This window comes from Ciconia boyciana, chromosome 2 (genome assembly GCF_034638445.1).
Source record: "Ciconia boyciana chromosome 2, ASM3463844v1, whole genome shotgun sequence".
NCBI lineage: Eukaryota > Metazoa > Chordata > Aves > Ciconiiformes > Ciconiidae > Ciconia > Ciconia boyciana.
Window position 1 is genome coordinate 116210122 of NC_132935.1, and position 21868 is coordinate 116231989.

Sequence of the window (21868 nt, forward strand, 5' to 3'; positions counted from 1 at the left end):
TAAAACAGATGACCTCCAGAAGTCCATATCCTATATTACCCTAGGACTCTGCAAGTAGATCAGTCTATAAGAGCCATGGATAAAGCTACATTCCCAGGGAAAGTGCAAACTTTACTTCTCTAAGCAGCAAAGTCTCAGGGATATTTAATGCTCCATATAAGTGCTGAGGATGAGCAGCTCCTTAAAAACTTACAGCTGCTTTTGGCTTGAGGTAACAGTGAGGTTACTGGATTTCACAGGTTCATGTGAAAAGTTTAGTTCTGGAAGCCTTCCTTACTGTTATTGAAAGGCAAAATACAGCCTACAGGTTAAAATATAAGACACAACATTAGAAAAAAAGTAGTCTAATTCTGATTCAGTAGCAGACTTGCTAAGTGACTTTGAAGAAATCATCTGAACTCTTCCTTCACAACATGTAATATAGGACTAGTAGGCTATTACACAGTTGAGACAAATTTAACACTGTTTTTAATTTTTGCATTTGGGTGTAGTGGAAAATATTGCTGTACTTTTTATTTGATGAAAGGTATTACTATGTCTTTTATACATTGAACTGGTTGTGCTTTAAACTGCAGGTCACTAAAATCTTACAAGAATATTTTCTAAGCTCAACCAGTAATTGGAGCAATAGTTGCCTTATTAAACCCTAAAAAGAGCAGTTAGACATTGCTAGGGATAGTATTACATTTTCTCCAACTATTGCTTTTTATCTTGTAGAATCTTAACATAGGGATAGAACAGAACATTTAATGAGCTTTTGGATTTTCAAGTCTCCAAGCATATCCCCTTAATTTGGAAGAAAGAGAACATCCCTATTCTGAACACTTTTATTATTCATACTGAAACTCCTGGGTATGTATCTTCAAGTTTTTGAAGACAAATGAGTTTGTCCTGCTACTTCTTACATGGCCGGGTTTTGCAGCTATTCTGCTGCACCACTGATAGAGAACAACATTTTGAAATTAAAGGGGGTGAAGGAATAGTAGCACCTTTGTGTGCACCTCTGCTGCTCTGCCAGATTTCTGGTAGCAGATTTATAAATTGGATACAATTAAGAATATAGCCAACAGTGTATAATGAAGAGGATCATGATAATCTCATAGCAAATCCCTGCCAAAACTTTTTTCTTTTCACATGCTTTATCCTCTCCATTTATAAAAAGACTAAGTCAATACTTTTCATTTATAAAAAGACTGTAGTGTACAAAAAGCACATGCAGAGTGGGTACTCACATCTCTTTGGAAGACTACTGTTTGATAATGAGACAGAAGCATTTCAGGAGTACCAGAAAGCATTCAGCCTTGTGGCTGCCCTGCTTCAGGATTACTACATATATTTTACCACTGCATCATGAGGAAAGTTCCTGCAAGAGCTCTCAGATCAATATATTCACCTCTCAGGTGTTATCTGAGCAACTGAGCAAATGCTGCTGAGAGGCTGAGTGGCCTTCATGCCACAGGAGAGAAATAACTGTATCTATATATCCACATACGTGACTATAAATGCACACTTCCACATGTGCTTTTTCACTTTCAGTCCGATTAGCCCTCTTTCTTTCTTGCACCTGTAACTGCTTACAAGCAGATACATTTTGCAATAGCTGGAAATATTTAATATGTATTGAGCAGAACAAGAATAAGTAAAACCCCCAAACACATCAACATCAATAGACTTGATAGGTGAGTTGATGGCAATTGGTCCAATCACATTGGTCAGCTCTTTGTGGTTTATGGGCAATGGGCGACATTTCCGGAAGCAGATAGAGCTGGGTTGCAGTTTCAGTTCCTCAGCAGCACTTCTCTGTAAAGCCAAGGAGTTGTACAGAGCGAGGTGAGTCTCCTGCTATGCCCCTGGAGAGTCCGTGGGTAAGTGCTGCAAAGGTACTCAGCAGAGGTACTGGAGGCAGACATGCAGAAAGGAGTGTTTTACCCCTTACCTTGGAGAGGAGGAGGGAAATATTACTAAGCTCTAATGAGGAGGCTGCAGATCTGGATGGAGCTTGACGGTTCCTGGTGGCAGGTAAGCTTAAAGCAAAGCTGGGAGGAAATGTTAGAGGGTGGAAGTTAAAAGTGCTTCAGGTTTTTAGTCCACTGCAGCAGTTGTGAATGTCAGATTTTGTGAAATCTGTGGAAGCAAAGTAGAAGGTAGTTAAAAGTGTATATTGGGAGTCATCGTTGCAGGAGGGGCACCTGGGCTCCTTTTACAATAGCACCCACACTTTCATAATCCTTTCTGAAAATTAATTTATTAAAAGAAAATGTAAACCAGAAGGACAAGAGTACTGTTATTGGTTTTGACAATCAATCTTTAAACAACGAATAAGAAGGAAATTTTCATACTGCTTCTACTAGCTTTCTCATAGGCTTTGATACTCTTTCACGAAGAGTAAATTTTTCAAAATCACCTCACATGCTGAGGATCACAAGTCCCCTACAGTGCTTTTGGACACCTTCCCTCTTGCTCTCAGACACTTGCACAGCTCAGCAAGGATGGCTGTTGAGTGGTTTAGTGTCCACTTCTTGAGGGGCTTTGGATGGCTGGCTTAGCCACTGGTTATCTGCTCCAATACTGAATTTTACATCCCTGTTCTCCTGTAGCTCAGTGCATACAGGATGCCATTAGGAAGGCAACAAAGGAATCCTGGGTGACAGGTTTTTTCATTTCATTCATGTACCAGAGCTTTCCTTCATTAGCCAGGAAGAGCAGCTGAGTGTCTTAGCGATCAGGGAAAAGAAAAGCATCTGAGTAATACAGATAAATCAGACAAGACAGAGCTATGGCTGGAGGACAGAGAAAAGTGATCAGAAGGTACACCAGCAAAAATGACCTGTGTCACCAAATGCAGACTGGTGTATGTGTATTATCCAGGTACCTACGCAGTGGTGTTCTGTTTGGACTCCCTAACTTTGCTGAGTGATGGGGTATCAGATCCGTTATTTTTACCTCTGTAACAGCAGTGGCAGCTTTTTACTCCCCCTGTTGTGAAGCTGCAGACTCCACACCCCTCCTGCTGAGAAGACAGAAAGTAGCAGAATTGGTTTTTCACCTTCCGCTTTGAGATGTACCATTGCAGTTCTCATCTTTGTGACAGCATTATCAGTTGAAGCACACAAACAACTTCCATCAGGGAAAATTAGGCTGCACATCTGAAGGGCACCAGCTGCTCCACAATAACTGTCCATGCATTTGCTGCTGTCCAGGAGCATCTCACTACATTAAAGCCTAAACCTCCCCGGTGTTCTTAGCACCCATGGAAAGGCGTTGCTCCTTTGAGTATGCTGTTTAGGTTTGGCACCCAAAAAAGGGTATCTGCTGCTCTTCAGGGGGTGAGCCAAACACAGACTCGTGTTTCTAAGAGAACTGCTGCAAAAATCACACATTATTCATAAGTGATGCTGAGGGCAGTAGGAAGCGTGATGGCTATTTTGCCTTGCTTTGTTGCATGATTCTATGCTATAGGGTTGTGCTTCATTTTGGTACATAAAGGAACCAGCCTTTCAAGTACATTGTCAGAAGCAATGAGAGTCTGAGAAGATTCTGCTCACCATTTCATAAATGAAAAAGCTAGCAATACCAATAACTGGATAAAATAGTTGGAGTCCTGTTACCATTATGTATAGGTTCATATAATGATGACATTTTCATAGCATTGAATACTTTTCAAAGCTAGATTGAATAAAGTGACTATTAACCAGCTGCCTCAGATTGTTTCTTACCACGTCTTCTCCTTACTCAAATGCAGAAACTTTTTCAGCACAATATTTTATTTTGGTAAGAAGTTGTTGGTTTTTTTAATAAATATGCTGCTATGAATTTCCATAAGAGGTAAGAGAGGCAATAGCTTGGGCAGAGAGATTGCACCACATTTGTGGCTTTGTGGTGGTTCTTAGTTCATGGTTCTCAGCCCCAGAGCCATTCCAGAGAGAGACCACCTCAATCACTTTATCCTTGTCTTAAAGAGTCTCTGGGAATTGCGGATGCTCATCATGATCTTCATTCTGAAACTGGGAGTAGCTACTTAGAAAAACAAGGCTAGGGCTGCGGAGGATCTTGAAGAGAAGAAACAGGGTCCTGATCTTCTGTGGGAAGTTGGTGTTGAGGTAGAGGACCCTCTTGTAGCATGGACTTCTGCACTGCAGACATTCATATCGGCTGGAGCTGCCTAAACTTCATGTCCCAGAAATATGTGCAGCTGCCATTCAGCCTCAGGGTGACCCAGGTGTCACAGACAGAGATCAGACCATCATCAGGCCTGCCTTCCAGGCGGTCACAGCTGATGGGAAGTTTTACATCTCAGTTTACATCACAAGGTGACAGATATATTGGTGTGTATAAGTAGGGGTGGTTTTACATGGACCTGCCTGGTTTAATCGCTCCCAACCTTGTATCTCAGAAGCTGAGGCACCAGGCAGCCCTCTGCTTGGTGGTGGGAATGCTCACCTTCCTGCTGCGTCCTGGCAGAAGCGAGTGATTGCAGGTGTGTACTTTCTGCTGCAGGAGATGCCATGAGGCCTCCCCAGTTGAGCTGTGCATTTCTCAAAGCTTGCCTCTTTTCATTCCCTGACCTCCTACAGGGAAGGATAAACAGGTGAAGCAGTTTTTGGAAGAAGGGCAGAAAGAATTCATTCCATGTATTTGGTTTCACAGTCAGGATTATTTTGAGCATTTAAGAAGGTGTTAGCAGTATAGGTGGCATCGTCTGAAGGAAATTTTGAGACAAATAGCTGTCAAATGATGAAGAGATTGGTGTAAGGGTGGTTTATTTAGGAGAAAAGTATTTGTCATCCTACAAAGAGCATTGCAATTACTTTATTTGACATTCTGTGATGCCTTCCTTGATAAACAATTTGCTCAGTGGATGAGGAGAGAGCCATGGACATCATCTACCCTGATTTTAGCAAGGCATTTGACATGGTCATCTTAATAACCTGTTGACAAGCTGGCAAGATACAAACTGGACAGATGCACCACAGGTAGGTGGAGAACTGGCTAAAATGCTGAGCTGAAAGGGTGGTGGCTAATGGCTCAAAGTTGAACCAGGAGCCAGTCACAGGTGGAGTTCCTTGGGGGTCGATACTGGGCCTGATAGTATTCGATAGCTTTAAAAAAAATTGGGAGGACAGGACTGAATGCACCCTCAGCAAGTTTGCAGATTACAACAAATTGGGAGGATACAGATGCTGAAAGGAAGGGCCACCAAACAGAGACACTGCGACAGGCTGGAAGATTGGGCCAACAAGAATTGCATGCAGTTTAACAAAAGTAATTGTTAGAGCCCTCACCTGGGACAGAGTAATCCCATGCAGCAGTGGGGTGCATGTGTGTGGGATGTGTCTGATTGATAGCCTGGGGTGCAGCCTGAATGTGTGCCAGCAGTGTGCCCTTACAGCAATGAAAGGGAACCTTGTCGTGGGCTGCATCAGCAATAGTACAGCCAACAGGTCAAGGGTGTGATTATTCCACTCCACTTAGCACCCCTCAGGCCACACCTGGGATGTTGTGTCCAGGTTTGGTCTTCCTGGTCCAAGACAGACATTGAAAAATTAGGAGTGGCAAAATATCCCTTGCTGGAAATATTCAAGACTTGGTTTGATGGGACTCTGGACAACCCAGTCTAAGGCCCTGCTTTCAACAGGAGGTTTGACTGTAAAATCTCTGGAGGTTCCTGCCAACTTGAATGTTTTTATGATTCAACAGCCACAATAGACACAAACTGGGATGTGCACGTGACTTTCTGCAGTGTCACGCAGAAGTACCGAAACTAGCTCTGGAGGAGCTAACTGAAGCGCTGGAAATACTACAGCCTCTAAGCCTGGAAAACTGGGATAAATCTGACTAGAGGGAGTGTCACACCAACACAGATTTATCACCAACTACCTATTTAAAGCTAGCTTAGGTATTTCTGCATAGCATTGCGTTCTGAATTGCACGTGTACCTCCGACTCACATGGTAACATGCATATCTTCTTTTGCTGATGCCATACAGAAAGACTGCATGAATTCTACCCTTTTACCCCTAAAACAGCACATGCAGGCTGCTTCTGAATCTGAAACAAAAAAGTTCAGGGGGAAAATACTTCAAAAAAACCATACCAAAATATAATGCTGGAACCTCTCACCAGATTAACAGACTTCTTCCCAACCTAGAAGAGATCTCTGGTACACAGCTGAAATTCAGTTCATGTGAGGATAATCTTAGGTGTGGGAACGGAATGAGCTCAGATGCACAGTAACTTGTCTAGCGGAAACTGAATCTGAAAATTAAGTGGAGATAGCTTTTGATACAGAATTCATTATTTTATTGTCAGCTCACTGAACAGAGTGAAATCTTTCTTCTTAAGTGAAATTAAGGGGAAAAGAGTTTTAGTCAAAGTAAGAGGCATAAGGGAAAATCTGGAGTGGATACTCAATAGGCATTGCTTTATGTGCACTTTTCATTGTGCTTATGATACTTAGCAGTGAATGGTGAGATCTCTCACCATGAGGGCTGTAGAAATCATTGAATCATTTTCAGTGATGATCCTGATTTGATGGTGCAGAGAGAAAAGAAAGCTAGCAACGGGAATCTCTCCTCAGTGAGTTGATGCTTCTCATTTCCAATTCAGTAGCACAATTAAGCACATTAACTGTGCACTTTATTTTCTTAATCTCCCCAAATTCTTAACATCACTGATATCAACAGGAAAGCTATTTTGAGGATATCTTTTCTGTGAAGATGTATTCGAATTAGTGCTTAATGTGCTAACTTGAGAACCAGAAGCAATGGGGCTAAAGAGGCATGTTGCTATGGCCAGTCTCAACAAATCCTGTTGAGAAGCTAAAGGGCATGTCACTGCCCTACTGTGGCTATTTTGCTTTGGGATCAGAGCTCATATCTGCACAGGGTATCATCTCCTACACCACGCACTGTTGGGCTAACTTATGTTGGTGCTATTTTGGGCTTCTCCACCACGCTCCGCTGACTCCAGCTGGTTTTTACCAATTTTTTTTTCTTTTTTTACATCTATCTTGTAGGGCTCATAATATCATACAGGAATGTCCTGTCAGTCTGTCTTCAGCTAAGAAGAGCTGGTAAGAGCTATAGTGAATAACGATGTAAAATAGTTGGCACTTATGCTTTTCGGAAAGCTGTACAGAACTTGAAATAACCTGGATGAAATGAAAAGGACGAAGCGAGGCAGGGAAGCTAATTGATAGTTTATTGTTTTCAATTCTATTTTTTACAGAGAGGTCTAAAGACCAACCAAGAATAGGGGCCCAGTGGCATGGTGCGCTGTGCCATACCACAGCACGAGGCAGTCCAAAACCAAATAAGCAGATCTGGGCAAGAACTATCACACATGGCCACAAGCAGCATGCCCAAGATTTTCTGGGGAGTCCTGTGTCAATGAAATGGGGAGAGAGGCTTAGGGAAAGCAAGTTAGGAGGATGGTGGGGCAAAGGGCAAGTGTGGAAATACATCTGGTGGCCTCCTGCTAGTTCCCTTTTCTAATTTAGGGAGAAAAAATACCCAGTTTGCAAGTTACTATCCTTGGGCATTATTACTCAAAATAAATTTGCTTAGAAGTACCTGAGGCAGAGTGGTGTGGAGCCCACTCCTTCCACAGCCCAGAACAGCAGCCCTTACCCTGGTTGTTTCTGCAGCTGCTCCTGGCTGGACTCTCTAGCTGCATCCTGAACTCTTCAGCTGAACTTCAAATAGGCAAAAGTCTTTAAAAATGCATCAGTAATGAGCTTATTCCTAACACAATTAGCTTCACACTTTGGCAAATGCACTGAAGATCTTAATTTAACACAAATGCTTATCATTAGCTCAGAACAGAAGCCTCCAGATTTAACAGCAGAATGAACCATTTCAGCCCAAACAATTTGATGTAATAGACCACCCGCATGCATACAGTGCCTCATTCCGTTATGCAGTCTTTAGCTGTGCTAATCAGGAAGGGCTCTTACAAATTAATGATGTACTTTATGAATGCAGTGTGGAACAATTCCCTTGCAGTAAATTCCTCGTTTCCAAAAGAGATAGGAGGAACCCTGAATACCTATCTAACCCAACTGTAGTAACGAAGTCATGTATCTCATTGTGCTTATGCTGAGATAGGAAAGCATCTTCAGTATCAATCTAGCAGTACGGGTACTAAGCTTTGCTTTCTGTTCTGCTCCTAGGCAGACACTCTTAGATTAATGCAGGGAGGTTTGTTCCTCTGTCAACACAGGCAACACATTTTAGCATACTAAATTTCATAAATATCTGTATGTACATATTCAGCATGAAAGTGATCATTAGTAAAATGATTTTTTCCACTCACATGATGATAGCGTTTGTGTTACCTCTGCAGTCAGAAATCAAATGAAATAAACAAGCTGAGAATAAAACAGTATTAGCAATTGCAGTAAACATTTTGAGGGCAAGTAGCAATAGACTTGTGCTGTAATATTTTTTTTTTTAAATATTGTTCCTTACAACATGCTGCCTGCCTCAGCAGGCAATTAGTGAGAGGCTAGTACAGAGTTCAAACAATTTTAGGATGAGCACTGTCTTTTCAGGTGAAAGGAAGGGCTTTTTCTTCTCAGAAAGGCATATATGCATATATGCATATAGGATCAGCATGGTACCGCATGTATGATTTCATTCTCTGCAGTCTAATGTCATCCTTATGGCAGCAATAATGCATCTCCTTGTCAATCAGCTCCCCCCTCTATTTTGTTTTTATCCTGGTGAGAACAAGCTCCGATAACGAGTGAATTGCTGTGCTGGATTCCTGATGAAAGGCATATCTCCTGAAAAACGTACTGGCATGTGACAGATGTGAACTAGTGAAATCCTGCAGAACAAGATAATATTAAAGTTGGTGATAGACTGCTGGAAATGTGCAGTTGTTAAAAATAAGTAAGGCACCTTCTCAAAAAGGTCCATTTAGACTGGAGTCTGCACAGATATCTTTTGTACGCAGTTCTGATTGCTCCTCCCATCCTCAGTGACAAACACTGAGGCCAAAGCTGAGTGCTGGTAGAAAACCAGCTGGTAGAAAAGTAGATATGGGGAAAGTTGGGCAAATTATTAGTGGTAGAACAGTTGTTTTCTAGATTTGTGATCCCTCCCACACACACTATTAAAGAAGTACAGCAGATTTTGATGTGGATTTAGGTTTTGTTTTGTTTGCAGTACTTCTCTGTTGAAAGATTTGGATTATAATAAGAGCTGAATAGAAATTTGAGGTGGTTTTATTGATATGCTATACTTCAACATGGAATGAGGTGCAATTTTGGTGCTTCCAAAGGAGGGAAAGGTAGTGAGATAGAGTGAAGGGGAAACAGACTTTCTCCACACCACTCTGCCTGAGGAACTTTTAAGCAAATTTATTTTGAGTAATAATGCCCAAGGATAGTAACTTGCAAACTGGGTATTTTTTCCCCCTAAATTAGAAAAGGGAACTAGCAGGAGGCCACCAGATGTATTTCCACTTTTCAGAGGAGCTTGAATTTATACCTCTGCTCTGCAAAGATGTGTGAAACGAGGAATTGAGAGTCACATTTTCCTCCCTATACTTTTCCAAAATGTTCTTTCAGATGTATCACAAGCAGTATTTCTCACTCATAGGATGCCTTGCACTGCCTGGGTGACAGCCACAAATCACAACTGCTTCAGAACCCAGATAGAGACATTTTAAGAAACCTATTATCTACAAAATGGTTTTGGCTGTTATAGATACTGAATATTTTTCCTTTTGTAGATAATTAATATCTTTCTAGTAAGGTGCTTGAAATAGTAAGGCACATTAGAAATATGAGTCAAAATTATAATTTTGTTGATAGCAGCTAAAGTCACCCACTCTAACAACATACTGCCTTTCAGCTATTCATATTAGCAGCTGATCTTTTACATAATGATAACTTGCAATTAACCTGTCACAATTACAGCCTAATAACTGATCCAGCCAGTCTTACGTACTAGGACCAGGCCCATAGCTGGCACTGGGAGGGACTCAGCAGATCTGGGCTTTGCCTAAGGAGCACAAGATATAGCGAGCAATGCTCTCCCTGTATCTCATCCTTTTACCTAGGAAGCAGACACTGCCCTTGCTTGAGGACACTGCTCTGACCCATCCTAAGAAAAGGCCTGAGAAATAGGTGACCAACACTTTGTGTTGGCCAGCCCACATCTACTAAAACCATCTCTTTCACAGTCAAACATACATGGCAATATGGGATTTTCCCCAGTTTAGGAAAGGATAGATTATATCAGATTAGTTGTCAAGAAACTGAACGTTGTTTAATCTGTCCAGCACCCTGATATCTCTACTGCAGGATTTTGGAAGGCGGTTTCAGAGGAACCTGTCTTCATGTCATAATTGCGATTGGCTGCTTTGTATTCAGGCACAAATCAAAGGGAAAAAATTAAAAAGCACGGTCTTGATCTGCTGTCCCACCAAACTCAATCAGAGGTGTCATTGGTGAAACTGGAACTGAACAGTATTAAAATTATGCACTAGAGAGGAGAATCACATTCATGGCTTACTGCAAGACTAATACACAACTATGGGACAATGCCTTGGCTGGTATAAACGTGCTTATATTTATTAATATAAATGAAGTTTATGTGATGGATCTGAATATATACAAGGAACAAAGAAGGCTAGAAACCAGCACTGAAGTAGTTTTTCGATAATTCAAGTCCTTATTCTTTCATGAATGTAATGGGGAGCAGGGTCTAGCTCTTCCAGTGTAAATGAAAATTATATAATTAAGGAATATTTTGCTACTTCTAATAGAGTTTTCTGGCTGGCAGAAGTCTGATCAACTGTCCAGCAAAGCTGATTTATTCAAGTAACTGTCCCCCGCACTTTGGGGAATATTTCAAAACTCACCCTTAGCAATCACAGGTTTAGAGACCTCTCTGGGGCCCTGATTCTCTGCTATCAACATCAGCTTGGTGTTTTCAGGAGTGTCACTCCAGCTTTACCCTCAACTAACTAAAACAGTCAGGTTACCCACAGTGAATTTAAGGTGTTCAGGTGGATCTTATTTTTTGCTTTCTGCCACCCACATAAGTGAAGGAGAGGAGTAGTTTTCCAGAAGACCCAACCACCACAGCCACATACCTCCTACCACCCTGTATGGTCCACCTCTGAATTAGCATTCCAAATCCTTGAGTCCTGGCACAATAAATGTAGACAAACAAAACACCTGGGTTGCCATGGTTATTCTATGTATATCTCCGAGTTTGGAACAGCTGAAAAATCACTAACAGCATGTATTATGCCTGAGCATAAAGGACACAGTTCTCTTTTCTCAAGGACCTTTTATGCAACCCAGAGTAAAGGAGCCTTGATGCTACTCAGATCTCAGGACAAGTCGTCCTTGAAATCTGGGCCAGACTCTCAACTATTATTAAACACCTTGGCCCATGAAACTGTTGCTATAATGCAAATTCAAACTAGGTGAAGATCTGATCCAGGTGATACAATGGTACTGTGCAAACCCACTATCATACTTCTTCTAGATTTTGGGGTATTGCTAAGACCATCAGCAATTACTCAAAACTTAATACGTGCATTTCTAGCACCTGTGTTTAAATTCAGCTGGTGTGTGATGTTCTAAAATAATCACATTCTGCCACCAGCTCAGTACATTACTGGTGAAAATCTAAACATACCAGACTGGAATCTATTTGTTGAACGACAGGACAAGAAACATACTCCAGAGATTATACATGCTGTTGCTAAATCTTGGGCAAATTTGCATCACTTTAGCAAGGAAAATGAACTGCAATCATAAGTATTAAGCTTCCTATACCTATCTAGAGCTTGACACTAACTACAGCTTAGAGATGAACAAAGATAATGAGGATGTCTGTCCCAGACCATGCTCTGGTATTTCAGTATTTGTTTTAATCCTGAGTCAGTGCAAGGATTGAAAATCTACAGAATGCAAACATATGGAAAGAAGTCAACCTGGAAAGCCCCATTTGTGATGACTGCTTGGGAAAACAACATTGTAATTTGTCAATAATATTATATAACTTATATGTTAGGTAATTATAATATGTATCAACAATGTGTATCAACAATATTATATATATTAACATCTTATACGCATTAATTTATTATATGTATCAACAATATTATATAACTTAACCCCCCCATTTAGATGCTACCTGCAGGTCTTTAAGATATCTTGGATCTCTTCCCACTGTTAATTGGGATGTATTTATTCTAGAACAAGACCTACAAGAAGCCAAGACAACATAACTAACTTGAGAAGGTACAGGACTTGATTTAAGGGTATCTTAGCTTTATATCTGCCTTTGCCACAGGGGTTTCAGCTTTTTAGCTGTAGCATGGGGAGAATGATACATATGCCTTTTAACAGAGCTTAGAGATCAGCTGAAGAAAGGTGATAGGTAAGAGCTAAGCATTATTACGATTGCTTTTTAATATTATCTGAACAGCTCTTTAGCTGTTAGCCACTGTTAAAATTGCAAAATGCAAGAAGATGGTCTCCATCACATACCGGTCTGTTGTGAAGTACCACAGAACAGTACATCCCTTGTGTTTTTTTAACCAAATGTGAAGCAACAGGATATAGTCAGTTAAAATGTTCTTATGTAAGATTACCTGTAAATGTTGAATTTTAATACCGTTGCTTTCAAAAACTATTACACTCAAATATAACTGTGTGTTCTGACACAAACGAATTAAGCCTGCAGGAGGGCAAAACTGACCTTGCACAGACTCGTAATAGAGACTCAGTCCAGCAGTAAGACATCTTTTACCACACGCACCACACAACAACCATCGTTGCTGATGAGCCTTCGATAGCGACATGGACAATGTTTTTTTAATAAAATCCCCTAGTTTCATTTTTGCTAGCAGTGTACAGGTGTAGCAATGGCACCAAGTCCCAAGAGATCCAGATGCTGAGCTAAAATCTTGGCAGAAAGCAGGGCTGAGGCATACTGCTGGGCTTTAGCGTGAGCTTCATTTCATCCCTTACACTTTGATGTCTATACTTTAACCATATCCAAACCCACACTTAGCCAGTTACAATATAGATCATATTTTGCTCCTGTCCTACCCTGTTGTCTCAAAACACTCTTTCAAATGATCCCCTCCACTCTGGGGAATAACCTTTCCAAATGAGCGTCTGTGTGATCTGTGGGGCTTACATCTATGTGCAGACTTGATCATTTTAGGCAGTAGAAGAATGTGACTGTTCAGAAATGGGAGGCTCTGAAGTCTTCCTATGGCTAAGAAACAGCTGCAAATTAGGCGATCCTGTGTTAAATTCACAAAAGAGCTGTTCTGACAGGACATCAGATGACTGGTAGGGGATAGCAACATGCAAGACAAGGGGGCATTTCTTCTCCCCATGAACTTCTCACTGGGAATGCAACTAAACATCTTCCTAAATGTTGCGTGCTTATGGGCAGTCCTGCCCTCATGTAGCTGAGGCTTGTGGTTGTTGCTTCATCATAGGTTCAAAGAAGAACATAAGGCAATGACTCTTTAAAATATCAGGTGTTTTGCTTTTTGTTCTTAGAGCTCATGTAAAATGAAGAGACAAGTAAACAAGACTTGACGAGTGGAGATAAACACTAATCTGTAAGTATACACAGAATGAACAAAAGCCTGTTTGCAATGCTTTTAAAACAATGTTTGCAACTTTAGGAAAAAAAAAAAAGTATCCAATTGTCTAGTTGTTTTATTTTGAACACATTTTAACGCTTTTCTGCATAACTGTTTTTGTCATCGTTATTTGTAATTTCGTACTACAGGAAAACATTGCTTTACCCTTTTTCATATTGCTGTCCTGTGGTTCTACACTGCCTCCTAAAAGTGGGAGGCAACTCTTTTTTGTTTTCATCCATCTTTGTGCATGTGTTTGATATCATTCAATCCCTGTAAAGACCAGAAGGTTAAGTAAGTTTGTTCTCTTTGATAAGATACAGCCAGGATGGTAAATAATTATTTTTAGGAAGGTTCCATGGTTTCCATTTTTGTGTAAGACAGCAAAAATCTCAAGCAAAAGAGGACTAACTCAACATGTTTTTCCATCCCATTTTTTCTTCAATAGACTGGATTTAAACTAAAAAGTATCAGTATAATGATGACACAGCCTACAAGACATGAGTCAATGAGCTAGTGAATGAGTCAGAGGAATCACTAAAAGTTATTTGAAAAAAGTCAGTATCTAAATGTAAACACACACTTGTTATTTCATCTTTTTAATTTATAATGTTTTCCTTTAAGCCGACATTTATACTTCAAACTTCAGGTGTGTGTGGTTATTTTGAAATGAAGAGAATGCTGCAATTATTCTAGTGGCATAGCCTCCATTACCATAACACAGCATGGAATTAGAGCAAATAGAAAAGCAATTACGATGCTCTCAACAGAAAGCAGCTCTGAGACTAAATGATGATGTTTGTGAAACAAATGCAGATTTTAAACAGACTTTTGTTAAATAATATTTGTATTTTGCACTGCCTCCAACTTAGTCTAGTTCAATGCAGAGACGTCAGTTCTGACAAACACTCATTTTTCCATTTTATTAAGTCTGTCAAAAGTAGAAATCTTTCATTTGAATTTAACTTTTTTCCCCTCCAAATTCAAATGAAACTTCTCAGCTGGGTGCATGCAGGCTGCAAACGCTTCTTCTGCACGACCCAACTGTCGGAACACATGAAAAGCTGTGTGAAGCCTGCCAGTCCCTCAGCAAATGTATACGGGGGGGATAAATTTTGCAAACGCTTGTTATACAGAGAGTAGAGCTCACTGTTTGGCAAAGATTGTAAAAGTGTCATCGTTTTTGACAAATGAGATTTTTTTTTTAATAAGTTGATATAATGTTCATATGACATAATGGTGACTGACAAACCTGGCTGGGAAAATAGTAAGCAATGAAGAGGACAAGTGAGTGACAGACTGATCCGGATTGCTAAGTCAGGTGCAAACTAGCAACATGCATTTTACCACTGCCAAATGCAAAGTTGTTCATCTAAGAATGAAAGAATAGGAGTACAGTGCTGATGGAGGCAGTTCAGTGACTGAAAAAATATGACTGGGATGAAGTGAAGATAAGTATCTTCTGTCTCTTATCTCTTCTAATCTCCAGTTATCTATAGGGAAAGCCAAAATTTGATAAAGGGTTTTTAAATCTGAAGGCAAAAACGGAAGTACATACTATGCCTGGAAGCTGAGGCTGTACAAACTGTCTAGAAATGTGGTTCACCCTTTTTTTTTTTTTAAACAGTAGGATAATTAACAGTAGGATAAAAGAGAAACAAGTTCCTGAAGGATGGAATGAATGTTCTTTTACTGGGAAAATTTTGACAGAGACTGAATCATTTTTGTAAATTACACATGCTCTGGCCTGAAGAGAGCAGTCCAGGGAAGTCCCGTGGACTGTGCTGCACAGAAAGTCACAGGAAATGAATGTGATGGCCTTATCCACACTGATAACTGATGAATCTTGAATGCACAAGAATCTTTTTGCTGATCATATTTCTGGAATTGGCCTCTTGGCAATCTGCCTCCTTTCTCAAACTAAAACACAGCTACTTTGGCAATTGTCCCCAAGCCCTTGGCACCAGCAGATTTCTCTTTAACTGCTATGGCATCCCAGTGAAGTGGTTGCCCATCATTGCCTCATGGCTGTTCAAAGCACATGTCCGGCAGAAGTTCAGCCAAGTGATGAGAGGCTTAACACAGGGGAAGACCAAACCTTGCTCCAAAACTGGAGCAGTATCACTGAACTGGCAGTAGCTAGAGGGGGTAGGAAGGCACGGAAACAAGAACACCTCTTGGAGGAGAAACTCTCTGCCTTTGGATGTGTGATGGGATAAGTCCTCTCTGCAGTCCTTCTGTTCTTGCAGATGTCAAGAGCTAACATTAGTGTGCATGAAGGGAAACTGCCTGGGTGAGGCAAAGCTGCAAACTACTGTCCTGAAGGAGCTCCTTGGTGCTTCAGACATTGTTTGGGGCCAGGGGGTGTGTGGGGAGGAGGAAAGAAGGGATAAGACTGAACTGTAACTCTGTGGACAGGGTACAGCCACTCTGTAAAATGCCAGATAGTTGAAAAAGCTAGTTTTAAGCAAGCTAGATTCAATACTGAAGCAATGCTGTTAGAGCTGGCAAGAGCTTACACCAGCTGACATTGGCAAGGGGCTAAGCAGCATGGGGGAAGACCATTTCTTAGATAGCTTGATACCACTTTCAGTGGTCCCTTCTGTTGTTCCTCCTCTTCTGTGAGATATTTTCTGGCTCTTGGAGACTTCTATAGCTCATGTTCCCAGTTAGGTTCAGTACATAGCCTATGTTATATAATTCATTAGTCTCTTGTAAGACCTGCATTCATTCTCATTCCATGTATCTCCTGTTAAATTCTGGCCAAAGGACTTGTTAGTTGTATTTCAGGTCAGTAGGTTATAGCTATGTGAATGTCATTACAATAGGAAACTTCATTTCACCAGAAAGCAGCATTTCCTCTATGAAACATACCCTGTGTCATTCTATACTCTGTATTCATCATACAGTTATATTTCAGTGGAATGCCTGTAGCAGTGGGGAGCTGATAATCTCATATCATAGCTGCCGGTAGCTTTTTTTTGAAGATTAATGAAAATGAGATTTTCTGCAGAATCTTACAATGAAGGGATTTAGCGATGGCCAAAAAGTTCTGCAGAAACCTGCATTTCAGTGTCTCAGTTGTTTATTTGCAGCCAGAAGTAGGTCTCTAGCTGCCCCCTTAAAAGGACTGTCTGAGGAAAATACCGGTTATCTGACTTCTGCTTATCTGTTCCTTACTGCCTTCAGTTCAAGTTTCACTTCCAGGCTCTGAAGGGTCCTTCCTCTCCAAGCACAGCCTTGCTGCTGGGGCTGCTCACACCAACCCTCATTTCCAGCATGTTGCCTTTAGGGCTGTGGCACTTTTTAAACTTTAAATATGCATTTAAAATTAAAACAGTGCGATAATGCCACTTTTTAGAGACATCTTTTCGAACTAAAGCTTAACAACTTGGAGAAACTGATGAACAGCTATTGCTAATCCCTTCTGGCTTGCATGGTTGTGAGACTGAAATGCAACATCTCGGAAACGAGAACAGAACTGGAAGGAACTTGCATGGTTTCTGACGCAAGAGCTGCAGTGTGCCAATCAGCAGCACCTTTGAGAAAAAGCGCTTTCATTGCAATCCATTTTACTTCTCATAATGAACTGGAATTAGTTGTCCACATAACTCTGAAATGCAGTTTCAAACAGAAAAGGTCAGTAAGTGCCAACTACCAACACATCAATTTGAGATACGGCAGTTATATTTATGTTGATTACAATAAAATATCTGGAGTCTTAGATGCGTTGGGATAGCTAGAGAATAACTGACTTTTCAATGTATGAAGAGATCTTGATTATTGTAGGGGCAAATGCTTAGAATTATTGCTAAGAAACAACAAAAAATATCTGAGATGCATCACAGACATTCATTCCCCACTGCGAGCAAAACCTGTTTATAAAACTGTTATAGGTATTTCCTCTTTCCCACAAAAGAGAGAATTGCTAAAGAACTTTTTTCCCTTCCCAACTTCTGGCAGTACGTGCTACCTAAAAATGAAAATAAGGTGAAACACCACTCATACAAAGAGATAGAGGAACTACTTCGTGATGTTAACAACGTTGCAGTATTAAAAGAAAAATTGCAAAAACTCACTCAGGAGAAAACCCCCTCTTGTGTTGTGGGATTCACTGGTGAAATGGGTGACATACCAAAGTCAGTTTTAAATTATAGTTCGGGTAGCAGTAGCAGTATAACTGGGCTAGTACAGAGCCCAGCACTGTTCAGTTTTCCCCGCTTCTTTTCTGTGACTGTAGTGTGGACATCCTCTTGATACTTTCATAGATGCAAACATGCTTCAGGATAACACCCCACCTGAACTCTTCCGCTCCCACACAATCTTGTAGTACTTAAAAATCCTACCAGAAGTTACATTTAGAATTGTAAGAATTATATTCAATCTCTCTTTGAAACAGTAATATATTAAAAATGTATAGCATATTTATTAAACTTGCTATTAACTTTCATCTAGCCTCAGCTCAGGCCAGGCAGGCTTATTTACACTAACCCAGGATGTCCTTTCCTAACATTTTCTAACAGCCCATTTTGTAACACCCAGTTACCACATATTAGATGTGAAATGGCCCTGAGCACCAGGACAGCACCACCCACGCTATTCGGTCTGGCAGGATCTGAGCAGGATCTCTATGGAGCCTGGGTATCCATGGTATTTAATCCCTTCTCAGATAAACTGTCCATGGAGAAGGAGTGGACTGTAATGTGTGCAAAACTCAGCTCTTGGTAACAAACAAAATGCGTATCTTTGATAGAGCAACATATGGTTATTATCTGGCTCTGGGAAGGACAGATTTGTGTTGCAAATAAACAAACTGATGAATGAGTAGCAGAATTCAAACAATATTTCTGATCTTCAGTGCAAAAGCATGCAGATGCTCAGAAGAGACAAGAACTAATAACACAGAGAGCTCAAAACCACCAAAATCATGTCATTTCTCTAAGGATCTCTTCTTCCCACATGTTACTAACTCATGCTTGTTTTTAAGGGTACGGCTAGCAATGTCTTAAAGACTAGAGCAGCTTCTCCACCCAGCCTTCTCAGACTTTTTTCTCTAGGCTGGAGGATGTTTGGATAAAACTACTGGTTATAGCTTGTGCCAGCTGTGAGATTCCAGGATTATCCCTCAAGCAAGATCCAGGTGGAAAGCTCTGCTGGCTTTTCAGGTGGGCCCTCTCATTCCTACCTTATCTCAGTCTTCATGTATTCTTTCATTTCTAGCATATGTACAAGGAAGATTTCAGGAACATGATTGAAGAGAACAGGAACAGCAGTGACTCCTCCTCTGCCTTCACTCACACCAACACCATGAGTGCCATACTGATTACTGCCTACTCCGTTGCCTTTGCTGGAGGTGGGATCGGGTCCATCACAATGTCGTTTGTGCTGGTCAAGATGAACACTCTGTCCGTGACCACTACAGCCGTCATTAACCTGGTCGTTGTGCACAGCCTCCTCCTCTTCACGGTGCCCTTCCGCCTGCACTACTATGTCAAAAAGAAGTGGGTATTCAAGATGCCATTTTGCAAAATGGTGAGTGCAATGGTGCACATCCACATGTACCTGACCTTCCTATTCTATGTGATCACGCTGGTGAGCCGGTGGCTCATCTTCTTTCAATGGAAAGACAAGGTGGAGTTTTACAGGAAGCTGCACGCCATTGCGGCAAGCGCTGCCGTGTGGGTCCTTGTCATGGTCTTTGTCGTGCCGGTCTTGTTCTTTGAGTATGGACGGTCAGGCTCATACAACGAAACAACATGCTTTAAGTTCCACAAAGAGCTACAGCAGGAGAGCGTGAAAGCCCTGAACTACACCATAATTGTAGCTGTCGCCTGCATTACTTGTGTCCTCTTAGGCCTGCAGATTTTCATCCTGGTAAAAGTGGCGAGAAAACTTTCCACCTCCCTCTGGTCACACCAAGAGTTCTTGGCCCAGGTGAAAAACTTGATTTTCATCTGCGTCATCATAATTTGCTTCCTTCCCTATCACCTCTTTAGGGCCTTCTATATACAGCACGTGAATGATTCTAGCCACTTAGAAAGCTACAATGAAGTTTTTTTGAGTCTGACTGCCCTCAGCTGTCTGGACTTGCTATCCTTCATGATGAGCGGAAGCCGCCTCTTCAAGCAAAAGGTGGGCATGCTCCGCAGTAGGTTGTCTTGCTGCTAGCGTCAACCTCCTGCAGTGTGCGTGGACCTGGACCTGGCAGAGCACGGTGCTGGACAGGCATGGCAAACCCCCTCCTGAGCAAGTCAGGCTGGGCCCTGGAAACAGCGCAACACACTCGTGCAGGGCTCTGCACACCTGCTTCCCAAAATAATGGGGCGAACTGCCTCCAGTGTCTCAGCTGGTAAACTGGAAGGTTACCTCTGGGATTTCCTCACGGTGATACCTACTGAGTTGCAGATGCGCCTGGAGGAGAGGGAGGAAAGGGCATGGGCTTTTCTGTCTCACTTTTTTTACATCAAATTTTGTGAAGTCAAAGGCACTAGGAGAGACTCAAGAGAATTTGCAAAGTATGTAGAACCACAAATAGAAAAGCAGTTTTTTATGGAATAAGGTACAGATTTTTGAAATTTAAAGATCTATATAGTTTTCCACATACATTTCTTATTTATTCCCCACAATCTCTCATAAAATATCAGGGAAACGATTGTTCCTCCTGAGTAGGTCTGTTCCTTCACTGTAAAGACAAGTATAACTTTCTAAATGAATTGAACAGTTAAATCAACTCTTTAAAAACAAACTAGCAATAAATATTTATTTCTTAAAAGATTTTCTCAAAATTACCTTTTGGAGATGGTATCACTGCAGAAAAGAGTTTCGTTCTCTTTCACACATTATGAAAATGTCTCCAACAACAAAAATTACACATTGTTACTGAAATGGACATTGTCATTTCAAACAAAAGCCTGTATTTTTATTTACAAAATTGTTCAATTTAAAAAAGAAAGTTAGCAGTGAGGGTCATTTTATTTAGATCTTTCAGACAGTAGTTGTCTTCTCTTAGAAAGTCAAATATTTTAGGTCTCCAAGGTAACAATGATTTTTTTTTTCTCCTATGTTGATTTTGTGCAATTCTGAAGTTTATAGCTAATTACTCACAGTATCTTTAGCTTGAAATCAATTCTATAAATTTAGTACTAGTAGAAGAAATTAAAATGTTACTGCTTGGATTGGAGGGATGGAAAAAGCTAATAAACCTGGCGTAGCTAAAAAACTTATTATATCTCAGCGAGGCATTGTGAGTTGCTATATCTGAAGATAGAATTGAATTCCACTTGAAAAGAGGAAAAAAAATAAGCAAAATAATTCTATGAAAGATATTCAGGCTTTCATAGCTCAGCTGCTTTACACCTATCCCAAAAAAAGAGTGTAAATCTCTGACTGCTATAACCCAAGACAGCAATGGCTAATTTATCTTTCTTCTTCTTGCCATCTGCATAAGGTCACATTTTTTCATCTAGAGTCAGTGGAATCATATTTTAATCATTTGACAAATTAGACGTTATCAGCTGATTAACTTCCAGTGGCAGTCTCTCCTCATGATGCTCTTGAAGTCCACCTTTTCATACTTCTGAATCTTTCCATTCCTTTCTGCTTCACCTTCAACATCTCTTGCTCATCAGACAGCAATCAAATAAGTATTGGCTGATCTTGCTGTACCTGTACAATCTTACTGCTATGCTCCCACCAATAGCTCCCTTACTGCTATTGCTTTTGGTTCCACCAAAGATAGTTACTTTATCGGATCCCATCTCTTCTATAGTCTTTCTTCCATGTCTTCCTTCTTGCTTCGAGCTCCTCTATATCTCTTGGGAGGTCTGACCATGAGAGAGTAGTTTCGGGTCAACATCTAAATAAAGCTATATAACACCAAAAGTTGGAAAGAGAGAAATGTGAGAGCTTGCAGTGTGTGTGGGTCTGAGACAAAACTGTCTGAGAAGGCATCAGCCCCAAAAGGATCATGGTAAAGAGGAAGACAACTACCAGCCTGATTCAACAGTAGTCGGGGAACTACACAGACTTTCATAACATGGGAGGAGTCAACTTGAATGTGTAGTTAACTACCAGTTAATTATGTGTCATTAAGAGAGCAATAAACTGCTCTGATCCAGATTTGTTTTCAAACTACACGAACAAAGCAGTTTTTCCTTGTGGCAGGAAAGAAGATGGAAAACGGCACAACATTTCTCTTTCCTCCTACAGCAACATCATTGGTGGAAGAAAATACCTTG

At 40.8% G+C, this 21868-nt stretch overlaps 1 protein-coding gene across 1 annotated transcript; it reads left to right on the forward strand.

Moving 5' to 3' along the window:
* The first annotated feature begins 1816 nt into the window (after positions 1-1816).
* On the forward strand, positions 1817-19799 carry LOC140648144 (probable G-protein coupled receptor 141). The gene is made up of 3 exons (XM_072853681.1): positions 1817-2019; positions 13546-13607; positions 18852-19799. Exon 3 carries the CDS (start codon positions 18855-18857, stop codon positions 19797-19799), a length of 945 nt encoding a protein of 314 aa, XP_072709782.1. The 5' UTR covers positions 1817-2019; positions 13546-13607; positions 18852-18854.
* Positions 19800-21868: the final 2069 nt, after the last annotated feature.